Source organism: Ictalurus punctatus, chromosome 15, assembly GCF_001660625.3.
Source record: "Ictalurus punctatus breed USDA103 chromosome 15, Coco_2.0, whole genome shotgun sequence".
Classification (NCBI taxonomy): Eukaryota; Metazoa; Chordata; class Actinopteri; order Siluriformes; family Ictaluridae; genus Ictalurus; species Ictalurus punctatus.
In genome coordinates this window covers 8,268,170-8,292,104 of record NC_030430.2, presented here as the reverse complement: position 1 = coordinate 8,292,104, position 23,935 = coordinate 8,268,170, and the positions used below count along the sequence as shown (strand labels likewise).

Here is a 23,935-nt window from a genome sequence, read left to right as displayed (position 1 = left end):
GCAGAAGAAAGTTTTTAGCAGAACATCATAACACTGTTAATGAGTTCACATGGGCGGGGGTGGGGGGCATTCATTGCTATTGTTGTTGTTGTTGCTATGTTATTGGTTGATGTTCCTGTTTGTTGTTTTGATTGCATGTTTGTTATTTGTTGTTGTGTCATTGGTTTATTGCTTCTTTGTTGTTGTTTGTTGTTGTCTCACTGGTTTATTTTCTTCATTTGTTTATTGTTTGTGTTATAGTTTGAAAGCATCCGATCCTCTTCCCCTACTGAATGTTGTCACTTCTCTCGTCGGATCAGACAGGTACAGCATGAAAGCGCTCAGACTTGAACAAGTTGCACTATGCCCTATCCCCTAAGCCCTATCCCCTATACCCTAATCATGGTCTATTTGAGTGTGTCTGTAAAGAGTTGGTGAGGTTGCAGGTTTCCATTCCAACCAAACAGAAGCTCTAGAAACCTGCAGCCATTTCAACCCTAATCACAAATCACTAACCCCTTATCATTAACCCCTAATTGCTAACTCCTAATCACTAAACCCTCATAACTAACCCTTAACTCCTAATCACTAGTCACTAATCCCCTAATCACAAATCACTAACCCCTAATCACTAACCCCTAACTCCTAATTCCTTAACCCCTCTAACCCCTAATCACTAACCCCTAATCACTAATCCCCTAACCCCTAATCCAGGGGCGGAGCAAAGATTTTGTCTCTGGGGGGTGTTCAGGGCCCCCTTATTATTAATATCTTGTTGTATAATAAAAAAAAATAGTAGCAGTAAATGCAACCTCGGACATGAGTGGACACACGTATCTATTCAACAGTCTGGATTGGCAAACCAGAACGATGTAGGCCAGGGTTAGGTATTGTATTCAGCGGTCTTTCAAATCACACACGTAGTACACACAAATGTTCTGTATCGTACACAAACAACAACGCTTGGACAATCTCTCGCCACAATTAGCACCCGTATTCAAATCCTTATAATCTTTAAGGCAAGAATTATATAAACGCGGGTACTTTCTAACCTGCACTCATTTCCATCTCTTCTCTTTATTCTGTTTTTTCTTCCACTACATTGAGAATCAACAGCACTGGCTCATTGCTGCCACCTTGTGGAACAACTAATTAGTGCAAAAAAATGAAACCTGCATGTCCCAAGTTTTATAAAATGACAAAACTCCGCCAATGCACTAACCTCCTAACTCCTAATCACTAACTCCCCTATCTCCTAATCACTAACCCCTAACTCCCCTAACTTCGGCACTTTTTTCTTCTAGACCTGCACGCAAATATAAAACATATAACAGTAGATTTTTTGGATGGAAAAATGACTATTAATAGTGTTTCATTTTTTGCGATGTGTAACTTCTGGGAAACACACACACACACACACATACACAATTACAGAAGCATGTAGCCTGGTGTTTCATAATGACAGGGTTTCAAGGTTGATACGTGTGTGTGTGTGTGTGTGTGTGTGTGTGAACCCATTAACCAACACAAACTCCTGATCGTCTGAGAGAGAAATGAAATGTGCAGCAGTTCCGCTCTCCTTAATTTTAATCTCTAATCTCCTTTTTTATATATATTGTATTTTATTTTTATTTAGACTGCTTGGCCCCTCTGCGCTGTATTACTTCACCATTTCTGCCTCATATTTACTCCCAGTTTTCATGTGTCCTCTTTTCTCTGTGGTTTTATTGCTGCTTTTTAAAATGACGTGAATTTAAGAAGAAATGGGATGAATGAGTGTTTAGTGTATAATCCCAAACCCACTGAACAAAACCTCTCTCTCTCTCTCTCTCTCTCTCTGTCCCAGTGGCCCCTGTTTTTGCTTTGATTTTGCCTCTCTCTCTCACACACACACACACACACACACACACACACACACACACACACACAGACCCCCTCTCTTTGCAAGAAGTTTCTGTGGTAACCCCCTGCTTTGTGAACCCCATTTATTGTGAGGCCTCGCCTGAGTTTGACCTCTGCCTGTTTCTGGTATGTGTGTGTGTGTGTGCGTGTGTGTACACATTGTGTGTATATATGAAGCTGACACACTCTCAGCACTCACAGTTAGCTTGCACTCTGTACACACTGTGAGGTAAGTGTTTACTTTAACTTCATATTGAGCAACTTAGAGAGGATGAGGAAACACACACACACACACACACACACACACACACACTGTGTGTCTTCTCTTGCTTTTTTCCCGTTTGTAGCATGTGCAGATACTTTACTATCACCCTGATCCCTGATTTACAGCGTCTCTCGTTCTCTCTCTTTCCCTCTCCTTTCTCTCTCCCTCTCTTTCTCTCTCTCTGTTTCTCTTTCTCTCTCTCTCTCTCTTGCCCTCACAGTGTTCTTTCTCACGTTTGCAGGTGGATTCCGACCCTGATTCTGTGTCTTTAGGCCACCGATCCAGGTTTCCTATTCCCAACGTTCCCTCCCCGCTGGACACACAGACCAACTGGAGCGTGGCTCTTCCGTTACCTACTCCCGAGGACAGGATGAAGAGCCAATCTCAGGCCATCGTGTCCTGCGTGGTGCCCATCGACGTCACGGGTAAATACTTTTCTAAATCGGAAGCAGATACACATCACGATACCGTTGTGTGAATTCATGCTATCCTAGCTCCTGTGTGTGCTTTGCTGAGCTAATCTATTTCCTCACGCTAGTTTTGTGCATCATCATGATGTCAGATTACGTAACTATCATTACTCAGTGTGAACAGTACCCAACTCTGTGGGAATTCTAAAACAGCTTGATTGTTTAAAACTTGTAAGATTTCGATAGAAAAATGATTTTGATATACACTTTTGATGCAATATTTTTCGTAGGTAATGATAAAGGAGTTACATATTTTGACCAGGTTTTGCTTAACCGAATGGAGAACTGTGCCAAAGATTTACTTATTCCGACTGCAGATTATACCCGATCTGTTCGTGTGTTCATCTTAAACCATGACGCAAAATTTCTGTTCGCATATACGCTGTCTTAGGACTGGGAAATATGACAAAAGAATCCAATTGTCTGCTTTCAATTCGAGTTTTTATAAACCGTGCTGACGATATTGCAGATAAGTGTGCTGTGACATCGTTTATCATGGTACTGATGTCATATCACCCAGTTGTACACTATGTGCAAGCCGAGCCGAAAGGACGTGCGTGTTTGTAAACAACATATTGGCACGGTGCGTTCTGTTCACTCGCACATGTTAGGGCTCAGCAATGTGATAACAATATCATATCATGATTCTCTGATACACGATATATAAATATATATATTTATATAGATCTGTGAACAATGTCCCAAAAATACGCTAGTGTTAAATAGTTATTTTTTTATATTCAAAATGTTTATTCAAATGTTTCCAAAAATCTAATAAAATATACACAACACTAAAAAAGTAGAATATTTTAAACATTTTACAAGTTAAAAAATGAAGTCAAATATGTTATATAACACCGGCTATATGATTATTTAATCAAAATAAAAATTGTAATAAAAAGATTTCATGATGCATTGTGACATAAAATGTATTCTGACGTTAAATATCGATATTATAATAATTTTTTTTGTGATCGTTGCGGCCAAAAATGTTTGATGATTTTGCTGTTTTTTGTTTTTTTTTTTATTTGCGATGCAACTTGCAAGGTTTTTGCGGAAAGCTACTCGAATCGGCGAAATCGCAATCGCACGAAATAGTTCTGCGCGCTCTTTCATAGAGATGTTTGTTGGTAAACGGGACCATTTAGCTGTACCCATGTTCGACGCTCGTGAATCGAAGACGGCTTTGGCTGAACGCGCGTTGTGACATCACGTGATGCGTCTCAGCCTGAATCTGCGGAAAATCTGCGGTAATTCTGAAAAAGTGCACGCTCCTCCAAATATTGCAGAGTCTGCTTGATTTTGCGTTCATTTCTGCGATCAAAATCCTGCAGGGACTGAATATCATCATGTCTCCCAGCCCTGGTTGGAAAACTGTTTATTATTTGTTATTTTTTGAGTAAACGCATAAACATAACCTGTATGAAATAAATTAAAAGATTACGATTGTTAAAAGAATCATATTTAGAAGTTCACGCAGTACTTATTGAAAGATTACCAACCTATTTAAATCTGCTAGAAGTTTCATTGAGCTAGCAGTGAAAATGATTATTGTTGGATTATTCATTTCAGGCTGATATTAGCACATTTATGCTAGTCACTATGTCTTTTTATCTTTAACCGTCTCTCAGCGTGGACCTGTGGCACAGTTCTCCTTTTTTTTATATTTTTATTTTATACATGCACTGAACTGTGCGTGTCGTTTTCAGAGGATTCCTCCATCGCTGCTCGTCCCTCGGAGGCGTCTGCCTTCCTCAGTGAGACATCTTTTAAATGTCCATTAATGTCCATACCTCATCTCTCCCAAACCCACCATCCACTACAGCAAAAAAAAAAAAGTAAAAAAGAAGAGAGAGGATGTATAGATGTTTGGATTCTGAGGTTTATATAGCTAAACAAATAGTCAACTAGGCTTTGAATTCAAATGTGCAAGTCATCATGGTATTAAAGCTGACGACTCTCTGGCTGTCCTCGGTCCTTAATTTGTGCCAGGAAATGCAAAGCTGTGAGACGCTACTCTGCGCATGCTAATCAGCCGCATTAAAATTACAAAAGGGGCTGAGCGAATTAGTCCGCTCTGGACCGGAATGGAAGCTTAAAAGGATTTATTTCTACCCCAAAAATGCTAACAGGAAATGATCTGTATAGCAATCTGCAATAAGGTTAACCAACCCTGTAGTCACTGTAGTCTGGACTGGGCTTGAATGCATATTTTATCCATAAATTGCTAACAATGAACATAATTAGCATGATCTTTATAAGAATTTCCATAAAGCTAATCAACGCCTGCTAACTTGCATTCAGTATTAGCAATGTTAGAACTTTCAGGTGATAGATTTTGAAGAAAAGAGAAACTAAGAAGAACATTATGGAGAGAAGATTGTATTCAGTTTGTGACGGTCATCTGGTGTAACTCCATAGCTGTGAATCCCTTGTTTCCCTTGCATGAATTTGTGTATTGTGCCCAACACTAAACTCCATGCATAAACATCACTCATAAACATTTATTCAACCATTTTGACCATCTAAAACAAAACAAAAACAACATGATCTGTGTTTCAAAGTAGCAGCTCTTGCGTTTATTTATATTGTGGGAAATAATATATGACACGGTTACCGACTAGATTTAACAGCCTCCATGAAGGCAGAGTGTGAGAAATGGGAGGGTTTGGCAGAGATCAGCTCCTCATGTCTTGGCGCTCTCTTCACAGGGGCCGGGTTCGACAGAGATGCCAGTGTTCGCTGCTCGCTAGCCTACTCGCAGTCAGTGCTACAGAGGAGACGGAAGCTGAGAAGACGGAAAACTATCACGGGCATTCCCAGACAAGTGCAGCAAGACTTAGGCATGTAATTTTTTAAAAATCTAATTAGATGTAATCTAATCTAATTGATTTACAATTACTGGTAAGCACTTAATAAATGGTATTCTCCCTCTTTTCCAGACTCAGACGAGTCTCCCGTGGCTAGTCAGCAGGCAGTAATAGTGCACTCCAGACCTGAAGCTTGCCAAGAAGACCTCACGCTCACTCGTCACAGCACCAGAGACTCTGGCTGCCAGACGGAAGACTTCCTGGTTGCTGTTGCGGCACCATCTCGTAGACGGACCAGAGCTCAGAGGGGCCAGAGCGCGACTTTTCCGCTTTCCCATTCCACAGGAAACATACCGTCCCTGCCAGACAGTTCGGATAACATGTTTACCACCTCCATCGGCTCCCATTTGCGCTCGCATAGCCTTCCTCGAGAAGGCGTCCGATTACTCGACGAAGTCCGAATCAACAGTGATAATGATGACGGCGAAGAAGATGGAGATCTTTCGGCATTCGAAGGAGAGGAATTCCTTCCATTACCAGGAGAGAACATGCTAAAAGATGAAGAGGAGAGCACTGATGACCAGGTACAGCCAGAGAGGCAGCTAGGTAGCTTCAATCAGCATCCTGAGAGCCCAGAGCATGTGTGGAAGCAGAGAGGTCGGTCTCGTCTGCCTTGTAAAACTGATGAGATCTCGTCAAGCTCTGACACATTCAGCAGCCCTATTCGCTCCAACGCTGGAGTTCTGGCCAGCCAGATGGACCACAAGGAGGACCACCAGTCTTCCAGTGGAAACTGGAGCGGCAGCAGTTCCACGTGCCCTTCGCAGACATCAGAGACGATTCCTCCGGCTGCCTCACCGCCACTGACACACTGTGACTCAGAGCTGTCTCTAAACACAGCTCTTAACATCACCGAAGACTCTGCTGAGCCATACTCTGGAGATGGGCTGCAAGGTCTGCGAGGTCACCAAACAGGATCATTTGCTTCCACTGCAATTGACATGCTTGATGACGCTGGAGTCATCACACCAAGCGAAGCCGACTGGAGCTATCCTCAACACAGGTCCTGCAACAAGGACTACAGCCCTGAAAGCTCTAGGGAAGGGGAGGGCAGCCTAGAGTGCCCCAGCTTTGTTAGTATAGCCACAATCGAGAGCTTAGATAAGCCTCCCTCTGACAAGGCAGACACTATGTCGCACTTCTCTGTGGATGCCGAGGGCTACTATACCTCCATGCACTTTGACTGTGGTCTTAAAGGTAGTAAAAGCTTCACATACAACTATGCATCTGTTGACCAGCAAAAGGAAGAGTACAGAGGTCCTGCATCAAATGGGAGACGCAGTCTTTCTCTAAGGAAGCCAAAGGTGAAGCCATCACCACCAGAACGTTGCTCATCGTTAAAGAAAATTAGCAGCCAAGCTGGACTGGCTCCTGAAACGAGTGAACCAAAGATATTGAATGAGCAGAAATTACTGATGTCTTCCAAGGAAAGGAATTCACCATTGGCATCAAGTGACCCTTCTGACCAGCCAGAGGACAAGGAGTTGGTGGAGGCCTGGGGCGGACAGATTGCTAATCAGATTCCAGATGTGGCTTTGCTTGGTTCCGCAGACAGACTGTCCTTAAAGAATGAGGACGCTGTCCAGTCTGTGTACGCAGACCTCTGGCTTGTGAATGACTTGAAATCCAACGATAATTACAGATCTTTGTCAAACTCCAGCACTGCTACAGGGACAACGGTCATCGAATGCATGAAGTCACATGAGAGTTTCGAGTCGCATTCTGGCTCAAGGGCTTCCACTCCTTTACTGCCATCTGTGGAAGCTGAATTTCGACTGCCCTCTCCAGAGAAGTTGGTGAATCTAGCATCCCCTTCCAGTGGCTATTCAAGCCAGTCCGAGACGCCAACATCTTCATCTGCTTTTTTTCCAAACCCCAATCCTTTGTCCCCTATTGGTGGAAAGAGGAAACCAAAAGTCCCAGAAAGGAAGTCCTCCCTCACTTCAATGCAGAAGCGCACATCCAAAAAGGACCTTGAACTACCCATTATACCCCCCACCCATCTCGACCTAAGTGCCCTTCACAATGGCAAGAAGGCTTTATCCCACAGAAACCATGTGCATATCCTTAACAAGAACAAACACAAAGTGGCTGTGGCCACGACTGAAAGTGTTGAACCTGGCAGCAACAGTCCTTTGGAAATCACCCCCATGATGCTTCATTCTGTCCAGCTACGTTCAGTAAGCAAATCTGGTGAAGAAAACCATGATCCGCCTTGCACAGATGCTTCCACTAGACCCAAGAGACCCACTGTAAGCAACCTCAACGAGACCAGGAAGCCTCCACCTTATAGGTCTCTCACCAATGAATCCCTCTCTCAAGATAACTGTGAATCCATGTTTACTCCTACAGATGGACCAGAGTTTGGAAGTCTCCCCAGGATTTCCTTTACGAAAAACAGATTTGACAGGATAGCCCTGTCACCTCTTTGGAGCACGACTGCTTTCAGCGCAACTTCCGAGCAAGTGAGCCTAGATGACATGACGGCAGACGTATCAGAGAGTCAAAAGGTTCCTGCTGAACCAGAGGGACTCTTCCCTCAGAGCAGTATGGAAACGGAGAAGGACCAGGAAGCGAGGCTTGAACCAACAGACGAAAACCCGAAAACAGAATCTCCATCTGGTCATGATGGTACACTCTGTACGAGATCAGAGAAATTTGAACAAGTGCCTGATTTAATCCTTCACTCGTCGCTGGAATCATTAGAAATGGATCCAATTAGCGATGCCAGCAATCACAGAGAGGAATCACTATCATCAGGTGGTCCAACCAGAAGTGCCTCACAGGAGACCATGGGGGAAGTATCTACACCTGATACAGAGGATTACTTCAGCAAAGGTAAGTCACTGCTCCAGAATCTGTCTACTAAATCAAAACAGCCTTCCTGGCTAGCTTCTCATCTTATTGCAAGGCAACTTGAATGTATTAATCAGATCAAATTAGATGTACCGTTGAAATTCCTTTGCAGAATCCACACCTAGCGAACCGGTAGTATCCCCTTTGACGGACGAATCAACGACTGAGGATGACAGCGTTTTCCTTTCCCCTACCAATGCTCGTACAACTGAGGATCTCTTCGCCATGATTCACAGGTATGCTTCAACTTTCAGGTTTATCCTAGTAAAGAAAGAATTTTCGTTTTTCTTTTTTTACCAAATACTAAATTGATGTTACAGATAAATTTATAATCTATAACTGTCTGTCGTTCAAGATCAAAAAGGAAAGTCCTTGGCCGAAAGGACTCGAAAGGAGACACGGCCGTTCGGAGTTCCTTGGGTGCTACTTTTGCCTCACCTGCCACCTCCCCAAGCACTCCTGTTACACCAACAAGTTCCCAACGAGCACCAAGCCAAATATACAGGAGTGTCAAAAAGTCCAACACCTCCAACGAGGAATTCAAACAGCTTCTTCTTAAAAGGGGAAGTCGCTCTGATTCGAGCTTTCGTATTTCGGCTACCGAGATCCTGAAAAGTCCCGTCGCATCGAGAACTTTCTGCGACCCCCTCTCGGAAGGTGCAAAGCATCCTGAAGGCTTTCCTTCGCCATTCCAGCCTCAGTCTTCAGAGAAAACACCTGAGGTTCTTCATAGCCCCTACCCGAAAGCCAATGTTGAGGGGTTCTCCACAAAAGTTTTTAGTTCTTCCAGACAAGGTCGTTCAAGGTTACCACCAGCTGCAAACAGCAGTCGTTACAGCACACGCAGCCGGCTATACACGACACCCATGCAGGCGATTTCTGAAGGGGAAACGGAAAACTCCGATGGAAGTCCACATGATGACCGTTCCTCTTAAACGAAGAATGCACCTTTACCAGGTGTTTATAAAAAAGAAAACACAAAATCAAAACTACTAAAGCTAGATGTTGTTGTTGTTGTTGTTGTTGTTGTTGTTGTTAAATTGATTGAAGCGATTTTAAACCTGTGCTGAGTTACTGCCCTTTTGTAGCCCAGAGGAAAAAAAAATGTTTACAACTTATGAAATTGACTAGGTATATGCAGCACCGTTTGCTATACCGTTAGCATTATGCGGAGAAGGCTAATTTTAAAAATGTTCTTATTGAATTTTACATGGGCATTAACTGTGAAATGATAGAGAAACGTAGGACAATCAGATAGTGGCCTTTTACACTGTTGTAGCAATGAGTTGATTAGCCAGAGTCGACGTGTCAGAACATCGATCTGGCTTTAGCTAGAAATGACCCTTATTTGGCAAAAACGTTTCGCAGGTTATTCCTGCTACCCATTTGCACTTCTTTGACATTGTAATTTTAAATAAATAAATATGCAAATATCTTAAGTAATGATACGAGATTAATCCCATCAGAAAAGTTGATCGCTACTTATAATGTAGATCTCTGACATAATTGGTACCTGTACCTCGGCCAATATCACAAAAATTCTGGGTAGATTGTTTAGATGTGTGTTCCTATGAGTGTGTTTATCACGTTAAGTTCCGTGTAAGCAACACGCCATTTCTAACATTGAAACAAACGCGTGCTTATAAACAAAACGGCTTCGAAAAGTGGTCCGAATATATTAAACCCACAAACATGTGCTTCTTAGAAATTTTTCAGAATGTCTTCAGAGCTTAACAGATGCATTATGCCGTATTAAGTCGACTCGTTTTTGCAAATTCTTTGATGATGCGTATGCCAGGATCTTTAATCGGTTCATCGCTAAGAATTAATCTTTGGCCCTCAGGGAACGGAAGCGAAAAGAAAAGCAAACCGAGGTGTAAAAAGGTTTAAATGAAGTGCAGAGGGTTTTGGTTTAAGTCAGGCTTTAAAGGATTGTGCTGAGATTTGTGGTGTGTGTCTGAAAACACAGGCGTCTGTAACGGAAGAGTGACTTGAGACGGGAAGGAAGAACGATTTAGACATAGATAGAGATAATTTTTAAAAAAAGAAGAAGAAAAAGCTAGAACCAAGACGTACAGATCAAGAAGTGATGTCGTGTGTGTGAGAGAAAGAGCAAGTCTGTTAGAGTAGGTTTTTTCTTTCTTTTTTAGAAACTTTTAGACAGTTTATAGAAACGTGATTACTAAGATTCGAGGTTTTGTTAACGAGAGGCCTGAAGAGCAACTCTGAAGCATTCGCTAAAAATTTTATTGAATTTTTTCATAAACAAAACTGATGATTTATTTCGGTACTAATCCTTCGAAAAGATCCCAATGTGTGAAGCGTTTAAGACGTTAGATTGAAGACGTTTTACTGATGAATTTGTCTTTACATTTACGCCCTTTTTGTCATCAGATGATTTAAGCTCTGCTGAAAAAAACGACACTGGTCTGAAAGACACCTTGAACCACTTTAATGTCATAACGATAAGCTAACATATCCTATTAGCTGCCAAACCCTGATGGTTGGAGCACTGAAAAGTCCAAAATATGTCATTTTCCCAAGTTACCTGATGCTCTGTTTTCATCATTGTGTTTTTAGCTTATAAAGTTAAAGCGGAACACGACGTTGTAAACGACTCCCTGTGTAAAAGCTATTATGCCACAGCGCAGCTGAATTCTGGATTCTGATTGGTCAGATGGTGATTAACTGCAAATCACAGGTGTATATTAATACGCTAGTTCTAGTTCTGAACAGACAACTTAAAAAAAACGTGTAATCATTCATACGGCGACGTTTTCTGTAAGGGGACGTTTGTGTAACATAAGGAAGGAGTCTCCAGTGTCAGTGCTTTGTAACAGGACGTTTTGTGGTAACATGAAAACCTGCATATTTTTAACTTTTTTTTTTTTTTTTTAGAAAAAAGTCATCCTGGTGAGGGGACGATTATTTCTAGCTGCTATGGTTTCACGGACATTAAGTGTAACTAGAAACAGATAAAAGTACAAAAGCCTTAATTAAGACCCTATATATTCAGTAGGGAGCTGTTTAGGATTCTGTGTTGTTTCCACAGCGCTTTAGCTGTGTAAAGTGAAACGCTGGAAGTTTGCTAAATCTAATAACAAAGCTAATAATTACGCCACCAGACACGATTTTATCGTCGGATTATACCGAGAGCGCAAAAACGCAGAGGAAAACATTCATTCCAACATCCGAAACTGTGTTATTGCACTGATACAGATATGAAGTTTTGTCTTTTGCTGTAGTAAAACTATTTATACTGAAAATAATTAATAAATAGATCATCTGAGTTTATAAACCGAGCTTCCTTGAAAGGCTGCGACACTCAGACGAGTCGTAACAGTGCGCGTAACACACATTTCTGTAGATGAGAACACCAGCACTCGCACGGCGTTAATTCTGATAGTGTGTGTGTGTGTGTGTGTGTGTGTGTGTGTGTGTGTGTGTGTTTTGGTACGAGCCACGCCTCACTCTGACCGAAAGCTTTGAACAACCAGTAAGCATCACTTTTGTAAGTTTTGTACAGATTTGTGTATATATGAGACTTTTTTTTTCTTCCAAATATTACTTTTTGTAAAAAAAAGAAAAAAAAGAAAAGAGTTTACATGAATTCCAAGCTTTTGTAGATTTTGTATTTTTTTTTGGAGCTGTTTTGAGTCTTGTATTTATTTTTAGGAAACTTCGTGGAAATTATGCCCTTAAGCTGTGCAGCAGTGTGATGAGCTGCTGTGTGTGTGTGTGAGTGTGTGTGTGAGTGTGTGTACAGAGAACACCAATAAATGTGACTGCTTCAAACAACACCGTGTGTGCTTGCAACTTATTCATTAAAGAATGACGTATCGCACTGTTGATCCTTTTATCTAGATTTACCCTGGAACAGGGTTTGGTGTGCAGAGAAAACTCGCACGTTGTGAAAGTATTTTATGGATCGTGAGTCGAGCTTGGAGTTGACAATTTAGTGCCAGTGCTAGCGAAGATGGTTTACGGTGAAATTTGATAGGCGACGCTCATCTAAAATCCAGCGATAGGACGACGGAGAACTCACGCGACAGCTACAGATACGCTTAGCAGCGATGGAGAAACGTAAACGAAACGTGCTACTGGACAGAAAAACATCCCCGTATTACCTCCAGCTCACTGTGAAGGATGTGAGTTTATTACATGAGCTTAGAGGATCTTCATCGTATAATCTTACATTTAGAAACCTGCGATCATGCAGTCTGTTACAGAACTCTCAACAGAGATTAGGATCGTGTACAGTGTAATATTGTAAAATGCTGAACACACGAGTGTAAAACTATCAGTCTGTACAGGACTTCCTGGAGGTTTTTTGCAGCCAAAAAAGCTTGATTTAGCTGCGGTGGTCGCACAACAAGACAGTTTATCTGTACTCGGGTTTGATGCACGTAAATCGAAGAGCATGTCGGCCCGTATCTGCGTAAAATCTGCGGTCATGTTTAAAAATTTAAAACACACTCCGACGAATATTGCAGCGTTCCCTTGATTTTGCGTTAATTTCTGTGATGTCGAAAGCACGAAATCCTGTAGCGACTGTCTGGAGTCGGTTACGTTGTTTGAATGTAAATTTAACAGCAAACATGAATTTACACTCGGTCTGCACATCAGCACTGTATTATACACACTACACAGCGGTGATTCCGACAGAAATTCTGCACAACTGATCGCACCTTTAAAATGCGACCACTCTGCGTTCCACGAGCGGCCCCGGAACGTGTGTCCGCGCATGCGCAGTGCGCCGCTCAGTGTGCTTGTGGAAGGAGGAACTGAGCAGTTGGAGTAAAATAAACATCCACCTCTGTGCAACACCAGCGGCCAGGAGCAGCGAGAGAAAGAGAAACACCTCGGATCATGTCTTCACACGGTGAGAGACGGGCTTTATATCGCGCTTAGGAAGGAAGGAAGGAAGAGAACAGAGAGAGAGAGCTGCTAGTGTGTTTATTGTGTGTGCAGAGAAACACTGCGCTGTGTTCGTGCACACATTCCCAAATTCCCGGATATTTTGGAGCCTAGACTGCAACAATCAGGGGGGAAAGCTTCCTGATGGATCTAGTGCCCTACATAGGCGGCCTACGTAGTGGACTTTATTCGATAGGTTTATGGATAGACGGCTGTATCCTAAATGACCTCCTTGTGAACGCTACATGTGTGTAAGGCGATATTTCATCCCCTTGTGCGGAAGAGGAAGACATTTGGGACACATTTATCATTTCCAAGGCGAAGTGAAACTCTTCATGTTCCTCCAATCTCAAACCTTTTTATTTCAGGAAGTTCATTTATAATAATGCTGAAGTTTCTTTATGCGTCTAAATGTTTCATCAGAGCTGTCTGGATTGTAAAGTGTGTGTCTTTTTTCTCTTGTTTTATATACGTGTGTGTGTGTGTGTGTGTGTGTGTGTGTGTGTGTGTGTCCTACAGATGCCTGGGAGACTAAACTCGAAATCAGAGCATGTAGTTTTGACTCCAGTCCAGCAGGGGGCGACAAACACAGAGACTGCAGCTCCCCTAATGACTCCACTGTAAACTCATCTTCACTTCTATTCCGTTTAGTTTCAGTTTTATTTATAAAGTTACTGTATCTCATAAAAAGGGCACAACTAATAGGAAGTTGAGATGAAGGCCAGTGAAACATTATACATTTTTACATCATTGCAAATGATTGATGTGTATTATTTAATATCTATAACGTATTTATATTATATTTAATTTTTAGATATAAAATTAGAAATTGTAGTTATTTAATTTTATTTTATGTCTAAGAAATGCATAAAAACCGAACATGGTTTAATAGTGTAATCATCTACAGCTAGCATAAAATGTATGCTTGATATTTATTACACAATATTTATCATGTTCTGTCACTTACATGAACGTTAAATTAAACTCTTTACTCCTCATGCATTAATTGCTAGAAAGTCAGAAACTGTTTCTCGTCCTGTCTGAAGGGTAAAAGTGAGACGTGTGCAGAGATCTTTGGCACCGATCCTTTGAGAACTCTGGGAGAAATCCTCACCTACTGTCAGGTAACGCAATCATATTTCTCGTTACTCCTCAGCGCTGATGAGTTCTGGATGGTGATTGGTCAGAAGGAAGGTGTTGAATAGTTTTCTATAAGAGCAGCTCTGACGGTAGCACAGCTGCACATTGCAGGTCTATTGATCATTAATGCGCTCGTTTAATGCGTTATGGTTTCTATAGTAACGGCTTGTTCACAGGGACGTGTACAGAGGACGCTGCGCTGATAAACGGATTAAAAAATGAGTGTAATCACTGATAAGGTGAAGTTTTTTGTGAGGAGAAATGTGTTTGTGTAATATTGATGGAAGGAGTCTCCAGTGTCAGAGGTAATGCTGTAACGTCTTCAGGACAGAGAGAGGCTGCTGAGAGTTTGTAGCTGCTATAGTGTAAGCGAGAACAGGAACTAACGTAATGTTGCTGTAATGCTGTTCACTGGATGTTTCTTGGTTTTTATCCTGCGTTATGTTTCCTACAGGTCATGTACGAGGCCATTCAGAAGCTGGATGAGAAGTTTGAGCTGCTGCAGGCGAGAGTGACGCACACTCAGGAGGATCAGATACACGTTGAGGAGGATCAGTCAGAGGTAAAACCAGACACGGAAGCTAACCATGCTCACAATGCTCACAACAAGTCAAGCTTAAGATCTAGGACGATGTTATTTTTTAGCATTCGAGGCAGAGATGTAAACTCTTTCTGTTCTTTCTGAAGATTTACACACTGGACGACCAGATAAACGACGAATCGGCTGAAACCTACCATGTCCTCCATCACCTAGTTCCTCCCTCAGTTCCTCCATCTCCTGAAGGTTCAAGAACCCTCAGACTTGTTGTTACCTCAGAAAAACCCACAGACCCATCACCGTCTCCTCAGAATCAGCCCCAACAGTCGGGTTCGACCTCCAGACCACGTGGAGCTGTGAGAAAAATGCTCTTAGAGCAGCGGAAGGTTCCAGAAGATCATCCCAACACCAACACCGGACACTCGGCATCTCCACAAACCGTGAAGGAAGTCTTCCATCATCGCCGGAAAAGTCCCGATCCTCAAACACACAACGCAACCGTAGGTACGTTTCTTGAGCGTTCCACGTAAACATCACTCACACGCACAGGTTTTATTGTCATCCTGATTATACACTCCTACATTATTGGGAGGAAATATTGCACAATAACATTTTTTATGATCAGTAATTAAACATGTCGTCTTTAAATGCTTCTGAAGTTGTTTATTTTAATATCTTGGAACTAAAAACTAGCAAATAGAAAAAGTAGTGACGTTGCTATATTGTTAGTGCTGTACAGTGTGTTTGGGGGTTAGTCATTCATGCAATTATAATTTAAGTAGAAATTTGTGTTTTATTGTTAGGATCTCCACAAATAACAATAACTCCAGCCATCCAGCATGTCCGCTCCATTCTTTACACATTTTCTAAACTAAATTAACCATGGCGTCTTTTCTTTATCTGCCCAAATGTCCTCACTGTCTCTATTAGTCATGTGTCATTTTGGAAAGGAATCGACTCACTGAGCCGACTCACGTATGAGCCGGTTTTTATTAAAAAAAAAAAACGTTTGTCATACGTGTAAACTATGAAGTTATTCCAGCACTGTAATTTCTTTTAAATGTTTCCATGGAAATCTGTTTTTAACATCTGAGCTCATCATTCGTGTGAATTGATTCAGTACAGTTTGATCCTTTTGTTAGTGAAATCGGATAAATCCTTTGTTTCTTTGTCTGTCCAAACGGCTAGATGTTGGAGCTGAACCGTGATTGTGTCTCATACGTTGTGTCTTAGTCTGTCTTCACTGTTAAATACTGCAAACTTTGTCTGGTTAAAACAAAGTGGCACTGAACTGTTCCGGAGTCGAAAGAGTCGACTCTTATTGGTCAACCGAATCTTATAATCTGACTCACTAAAAAAAACAGTTGGTATATTTTGTTTATCACGAATCTCTCTAGGCAGACATTTTAGTCACATGACAAATAATTAATTTCTCTGATTTATCTGGAAGTTGTGTGCCATGTTTGTTGAAATGTTTTGGGATTCAAATGTGTGAACTCGCTGTTTTAGTCAGTATCAAGTGAATGGTTTTATTTTCTTCCACAGAGTGGGCGCAGATGACGTACCCGGAACATGACCTGCGTGAGAAAGGTAAAGACTGGAAGGCCTGTCTGGCTGTTAAGAACAAAAGAGCCAGACACATTCGACTGAAGGACAGGAAGCGTAAGGTACGCAGTGTTTTATTGAACATTTATGGGAGGTCTCTCCAGTGTTAGCACTTTGTGGTAAAAGCTTTGCCTCTGCACTCAGTTGCTGGTTCAAATCTGGCTTGCCCCAGTAGGTAGTACCGGAGGGTGAGGGCCAGCCATCGGATTATGGTGAGCCACCTGGAACAACCAGAATTCCCGACGGCTCTTCTGGACCAATATTTGGGTCGTTTCCTCTTTTGTGTGAGTGTCCTATGTCACTCGATATAATTTCTCTTTAATAATTGCAAAGTAGGGGAAGGAGAGCGCAACGTTGGTCCGAACTCACTGACCATTAAATACTTTCACTTGGTCAAAGGTGTGCCTGAGGGTTTTGTCACGAGTCTGCTCCAGAGAGAAGTCCCCGAGAGGAATTTCCCTGTGGGTCGTGCCTTCTTGATGTGGAGCTGACATTGACAGCCCAGGCAACACCTCCCCAGCCAATGCTGCCCACCCTCCACCTCGTGATTCGCTACCACAGGACGCTTCCATAAATACTTCCCTCACTAATGTCTGAAAACCTGCCCAATGTGTCCCCAGAATTAGTGGATGAGTAAGGTGAGGACTAACTGCCGCCTCCCCTCTATGCTTTTGTCCCTGGAATTTAGTAATGATGGGCACCAGCGGATATTTCTGAATGTCTCGATGCATGCACCTCATTTTCACCAACCGTGCAATTCCTAGTGCATTGAATCAGGTTTTGGTGGACGGTGGTCTGGTTACATCCTGAGTCCACCAAGGTACATTCCTCCTCGATTGAAGGGGGACCGCGGTGTGTCCGGGATCCGGATTAGCGTTCCTGCTTCCATGAAGGAATGCGTATCTTGGAAATGCCTGGCTTCCCCGCCTTGCTGGCGGACCTGCCTGGGCTTTGCTTCAGTCCTGTTAGGCGCGTGTGTGGAGAAGTTAGGGGAAATATGGGAGGTGAAGGAGAAGGAGAGGAGGGAGGAGCAATGATACCGTGGGACCAGGGAACTGGTTTAGGGTGAATTGGCCCTCGTTTCCATGGTGCAGGGATGAGGGAAAGGTGGGAGGGGGAAGTATGAGAGAGAGAGAGAGAGAGTGCTTGAGAAGAGGGGGTTCACCTACCCCCGGATTTGCCACCAATTGGTCTGCTGCCAGCTGGATCACCTCACCTGTTCTCCTTGTGCTTCAGGGGTTTTCTCCGGGTACTCTGGTTTCCTCCCCCAGGCCAAAGACATGCATTGTAGGCTGATTGGCATCTCTAAATTGTCTAGAGTGTGTGAATGGGTGTGTGAATGAATATGCCCTGCGATGGGTTTGCACCTCGTTCAGGGTGTCCCTCGCCTTGTGCCCTGAGTTCCCTGGCATAGACTCCGGGTTCCCGCGACACTGTGTAGGATAAGTGGTACAGAAAATGTACCCCTTTGGTCAAATCCATTACTTTGCTAGCACAAGGGACAATGGTTAGGTGGTGTGACCTCTAGCGTGCATATCTTTGCTACCTCCTGACCCAGTGACAAAGCTCCTCCAAACTGAGCTACAGTATCTTCCAAATATCTCCCCTTTTTTTAAATTTATTTATTTATTTATTTTTTATTTATTTATTTTTTTCAGATTGTACTACTGACTCACAAGTTTTGGTGTCAATCCAAATATCATTCAGTTAAATTAAATGTTATTTGCACTTGTTTTTTGTCTAAGGTAAACAGATGTCTTTTTTTTGGTCCAGTACACTAGACAGACCGGAGACCGAGTGTGATGTGGCCTGTTACCTAACACTCGCTTGACTCCACTGCTATAAGCCATATTGCGTTGGATTATTATCGCATCGTGACTTTATAACATTGTTACCTCGTTACTTCGCAGTTTAAGGCCGTGAGAGATGCGAGTGAACAAGCGGCATCAGTCCAAGAATTCAATCCCGAGCCCACTGCTGAGATCGACGTGGAGCTCTCGGACGGTGACGGTGAGGACCTACAGCAGACGACTACACTTAAAAACAAACTCAAAAGAGAGTCTGCGGAAGAGCCGCTGTCAGAAAACGATTGTTCCTATGAATCGGGTGCTCAAGGTGAGTCTTAACGGGAATTAGGAGCAACTAGGAAGTTGTACAAATCTCATCCAATTCCCACATTAATTTTGCTTTAACTTACCCTCCAGGACTTGCAGAGAAATTTTTTAAACTGTTGAGATTATAATTTTTTTTAAAGATCATTAGGTTTTCTGTTCAGATGGGAGGAGTCCGTTGGTAATGAATCATTTTTTACACTGTGTCTCATTCACCCATTCACGCACCTGCTGCCATGCAAGGTGCTAACTTGCCAACGGGAGCAACTTGGGGTTCAGTGTCTTGCCCAAGGACACTTCGGCATGTGGAGTCACGCAGACCGGGAATCGAACCGCCAACCCTACGATTAGTGGACAAACCGCTCTACCACCGGACCCACAGCCGCCCCATGTCCAGCAGGATCGTATGCAAGCTAGCGGATTTTTTAAATAAAACATTAAACATGTAAAAGTCGTTAGACTCAAACCAACCTTAAATAGAACATTGAATAAAGTTAAAAGTCTTTAACGTACGTAATAATTTGAGAGCTACAGCACAACAACGAGCTACTTATATTTGTATCCGGAAGTCGAGTTCGTCCCACATTTATTATTTATTTTTCTCGACCTGAGAGGCTTCAGAAAACATGACATCATTTCTAGTAAGGTAACACACTGAGGTTTTTGCGGTGCATTGTGGGATTTTTTATTTTTTTTTGGGGACCGAACTTTCCAGTGCACTGAAAGTATTTTGTGATTGAGATGGCTTTTAAAATGGCTGACTCTCTGATCAGTGCCCTGCCTACTGAACTAGGGAGCTGATAATTAGTCTCTCTCTTATATGCTAATCAACTTCTTCTCCTCTTTGACTGTAGTGTATCTGGGCCATCCGGATCGGGATGTGAAGGTGCCTCAGTTTGTGATGTACTCGGCGTTACAGAGGCCGAATCCTCCGCTTGTCGCTCGCTACCTCATCAGGTTCATCTTCCCCGTGGAAGTGCTGGTGCAGAGCAACGTGTACGGCAATGCCAAGTACGGAATCCAGCCACTGGACCACAACAAGATCTCAGCATTGAGGGGTGACACACACATACACACACACACACACACACACAAACACACACTCTCCAACCACATCACTGACTACTCTAGCATGGAAACAATGGCAGAGTATGCTAATGTAACTCTGATATACTGGGTCATGTTATTGTAGCTTAAACATTATGGATCATGCTATAACTCGAATAGAGAATTGAGCAGTAATAATATTACTTCTTGCCAGACCTTCAAACATGGAACTGGAGTTTAGACAATTAGACACAAAAAATAAAAGAAATCTTGTCTAAACCAGGGGTGTCATACTCATTTTAGTTCAGGGACCACATGCAGCCTAATTAGATGTCAAGTGGCCCGGCCCAGTAAAATCATAGCATAATTACCTATAAATAACAATATGTCCATGTTTTTCCCTTTGTTTTCGTGCAAAGAAGTACAAGTACATTAGGAAAAATATATCATGAAATACATAGGAAATACATATCATGAACAACCTCAGATTTCTTAAGAAAAACATGCACAATTTGCTTCTGATTATCATTTACATGTGTGCATTACAACTGGTCACAGTGTTTGTACAAATGCAAAAAAACTTTAAGTCACAGGTATTTGGAACTGAAAATATAGTATTGCACTTTAAAATTCATGGCATTGCATGAACAATAGGATTCCACCAAACCAATCTCTTTTGTAGTGAAGCTGTTGACTAACATTAAATTGCACACTTTTTAACTATTACTACAGCAAGGATTCATTTTCACAGAACTGTATTCTTCAAGTGCAGTTAGTGTCTGAAGCAGCATTTTAAAGGAGTTAGTCATTCAATTCAATTCAATTTTATTTGTATAGCACGTTTTACAATAGACATTGTCTCAAAGCAGCTTCACAGAAATACCAACATGGTATATAGATATTGAAGGTGTGAATTTATCCCAACTGAGCAAGCCACTGAGTGGCGACGGTGGCAATTAAAAACTCCCTTAGATGTTAAGAGGAAGAAACCTTGAGAGGAACCAGACTCAGAAGGGAACCCATCAGATCAGGCAGGTCTGGAGAGCAGAGAGGATCAGGATCTCTAGTATCTCCATAAAATCGTGTGTGGCTCGACAGAAGGAGAGAGAGACAGAAAAGATTATTAGGACTGTGCTTAGCATAACAGAAAGTCTACTCAGGGTAGGCTTGAGTAAACAAATACGTTTTAAGCCTAGACTTAAACACTGAGACTGTGTCTGAGTCCCGAACACTAATTGGAAGACTGTTCCATAACCAGCCATGTCTAGACTACTTGGTTTTTGCTCCTGAAACTTGCCATCTTTTGGTCTGCACAAGTGCATCAATATCAGGCTTCATGTCCTAAGTAGCAGCCCTCTCATAATGTCATTTAAGTGCTTGTGTGTGAGCATTGAGTGCAATTTTGTCTTATTGATGTTCATTACTGAGAAAACTTGTTCACAAAAGTAGGTTGTCCCAAACATGCACAAAATTTTTGCGGCCAGGGCTGTTCATTTGGGATACCCTGACAAGAGATAATGATAAAATGTGTCTAAGCCCACTGAGGCAAATTTGACCTTCAAATCTGCATCACATTGCAAATCAATTATTTCTAGTTGGATGTCGACAGGCACATCGGAAGCTTTCACTGTGAAGGGTGAGCGAAAAACTGCGAATTCTGTCTCGAGTTCATGAAAGACCTGAAACCGTTTCTCAAACTCCCACAGCAATCCCGCAATCTGGTCTTTATACTGTTTCACGTTAGCATTAATGACTGTCACACATACCTCTCTTAGAGTGGGGAAATGAGCAGGGTCATGACTTGCCAGCTGTGTCTCCCACAAAGTCAGCTTCAACTTGAATGCATGTATGCTGTCATAAAACTGTGTGACAGATTTTTTGCGGCCTTGTAACATTTTATTCAGATTATTCAAGTGCTCTGTAATATCCACCAGAAATGCAAGGTCCTGCAGCCATTCACGAGATTGCAATTCCATCACTGGTTTTCCTTTTTTCTCCATAAACTGTCAGATTTCCTCTCGTAGATCAAGGAAATGCCTCAGCACAGCACCTTGACGTAACCATCTTACTTCAGTGTGGTATGGCAGGCTATGGGTAACGTGATTGTCACTGAGAAGGCAGTCAAACTGACGATGATTCAGACCTGGCTCAGATGAAATTAACAGTTCGGACAACCACCTCCATGACATGATACATTTTTAACGATTTGCAACACAATGCCTCCTGGTGCAAAATACAGTGAAATGTCCAGAAACCATCTCCTCCATTAGTGGTTTGTAGTTTCTCTCTGAATTTTGTCACAACGCCTGCTTTTCTTCCGATCATTGCTGGCACGCCGTCTGTAGCCAGGCTGACAGTGCGGGACCAGTCCAATCTGACTCTGTCCAGCGCTCCAACCACAGAACCGAAAATGTCCTCAGCTGATGTGGTGTCCATCATAGGCACCAACTCAAGGAACTCCTCAGTGACAGTCAATGTCTCCTTAATTCCACAAATAAATATGGCCAGTTGAGCAACGTCTGTAATGTCTGTGCTCTCATCAACTGCAACAGAAAATGCAAGAAATTACTTGACTTTGTGTTTCAACTGTCTGTCCAAATCTGCCGATAGTTCCGAAATCCTCTCTGCTATAGTAATCCTCGTCACACTAATGTTGGCAAAAGCTTGACGCTACTCGGGACACACGAGTTCTGCAGCCTTCATCATGCATGTTTTAACAAACTCACCGTTAGAATACGGCTTTGATGCTAATGTTATTTCATTAGCAATTAGGTAGCTGGCTTATACTGCTGCTTCACTGACCTCGGCTCTGGGTCAAAATGGACTGTTGTTTTCTCAGACCCACCAGCAATTCATCTCTCTTCTTTCTTCTCAGTTGTCCTTGCAAGCTGTCGTATTTTTTGCCATGATGAGTCTCATAGTGGCGCCGAATATTATATTAGAGCACCAAAACTTGTTGCATACACACCAAACACACAGGTTTCCCATTCATCTTTGTGAATAAATTGGAAGCAGTCCATTTTTCTTGGAAAACTCTACACTCTGTATCCACTTTTCTCTTTTTTGACAAAGACATTTTGGTTAATGAGGGTGTGGGACCCCTAGTGCGCCCCAGCAGATAATGTGCACCCCTAGTGGATAATTTAGGAATAGCATTTTATTAAATATTTCTTGTTCTGTCTTTTATGCATTTTTTTCACTTTCAAAATTCATCATGCGGGCCGGATTGAACACCCTAGTGGGCCGGTTTTGGCCCGTGGGCTGTACGTTTGACACCCCTGGTCTAAACTGATGGAGGGATGAAGGAGTGAAATATAGTTGCTTCAAAAAAAACAACAACTCAAAAGATTGAAAATGGTACTGGACGTAACTAAAGTGAAGGGGGAATTACATAATAAAATAAAAAGAAGGATAGAGAATGAAAGTGAGTGGAAAGAAAGAAAAGGGAAAGAGAATAAATAAAGTCGTGTTTTTCTCTCTGTGCAGAGTATCTGTGTGAGCGTTTCCCCACCATGAAGCTGGATGAAGCTGGACCCAACTGGAAGACTTGCGTCTACGCCATCAATGCCGCCATCCGGATGACCAGACACGCTCTGAAGAAAGGTCCCAAACAGGCACGAGAAGCGATGATATCATGACCCCGAGCAACAAACAACCGGCAAATCATTTTGTGAATTGTAGAGAGGTTTTTTTTTCTGTGCTTTTTTTTGTTGTTGCATAAATACATGCATAACTGAATAAAGTCAGACAGTCTTCGACCCGAAACGATGCCTTGTGTTCTGTGTTTATTTGCATTCTCTCATCTTTCAGTTAAAAAAAAATACTGTTTTTTTAAGCTACCATCGCACAGTTGAGTGACATGTCTCTGTTCGTCAGCTTAAATTATTTAGTAATCTTTAAAATTTCAACATTCTGAAGCATAAAATGTTTCCATTGTGTAAATTAACAAACTAATTTATCTACCTTTTCAATACTGTGGTCAAATTTGGCCCCTATATGAGACTGATTTTTTTTGTTTGTTTGTTTTTAATTTACTTTAGTGCTTATTTACTTTAATCTAGTTTTATTTTTCTAGTTTCAATGGTCGCTTACTGTTTAAGTGGGGTCCAGGACACCACTGTCCGAATATTGCGATCTGGACTGTACGATTTGGAGTCGGTTACGTTGTTTGAATGTAAATTTAACAGCAAACATGAATTTACACTCGGTCTGCACATCAGCACTGTATTATACAC

General features: G+C 42.1%; 2 protein-coding genes across 3 annotated transcripts in view; both read left to right on the top strand.

The window, feature by feature from the left end:
* Nucleotides 1-12,140, top strand: part of nhsa (Nance-Horan syndrome a (congenital cataracts and dental anomalies)) — a 45,823-nt gene extending 33,683 nt beyond the window's left edge. The window contains exons 4-9 of one of the 2 annotated variants that reach the window (XM_017486702.3): nt 241-303; nt 2,367-2,571; nt 5,328-5,459; nt 5,559-8,324; nt 8,455-8,578; nt 8,698-12,140. In XM_017486702.3, coding sequence (XP_017342191.1) covers nt 241-303; nt 2,367-2,571; nt 5,328-5,459; nt 5,559-8,324; nt 8,455-8,578; nt 8,698-9,277 — 3,870 coding nt within the window. In that variant the 3' untranslated portion in view covers nt 9,278-12,140. The remainder of the gene's footprint in view (nt 1-240; nt 304-2,366; nt 2,572-5,327; nt 5,460-5,558; nt 8,325-8,454; nt 8,579-8,697) is intronic. The other variant, XM_017486703.3, reaches the window with a different exon arrangement.
* Nucleotides 12,141-13,054: 914 nt separating this feature from the next.
* On the top strand, nt 13,055-23,468 carry LOC108275758 (BEN domain-containing protein 2). The gene is made up of 9 exons (XM_017486707.3): nt 13,055-13,224; nt 13,779-13,879; nt 14,306-14,383; nt 14,854-14,961; nt 15,087-15,441; nt 16,483-16,604; nt 18,453-18,657; nt 19,508-19,711; nt 23,187-23,468. Exons 1-9 carry the CDS (start codon nt 13,212-13,214, stop codon nt 23,336-23,338), a joined length of 1,338 nt encoding a protein of 445 aa, XP_017342196.1. The 5' UTR covers nt 13,055-13,211; the 3' UTR covers nt 23,339-23,468.
* Nucleotides 23,469-23,935: the final 467 nt, after the last annotated feature.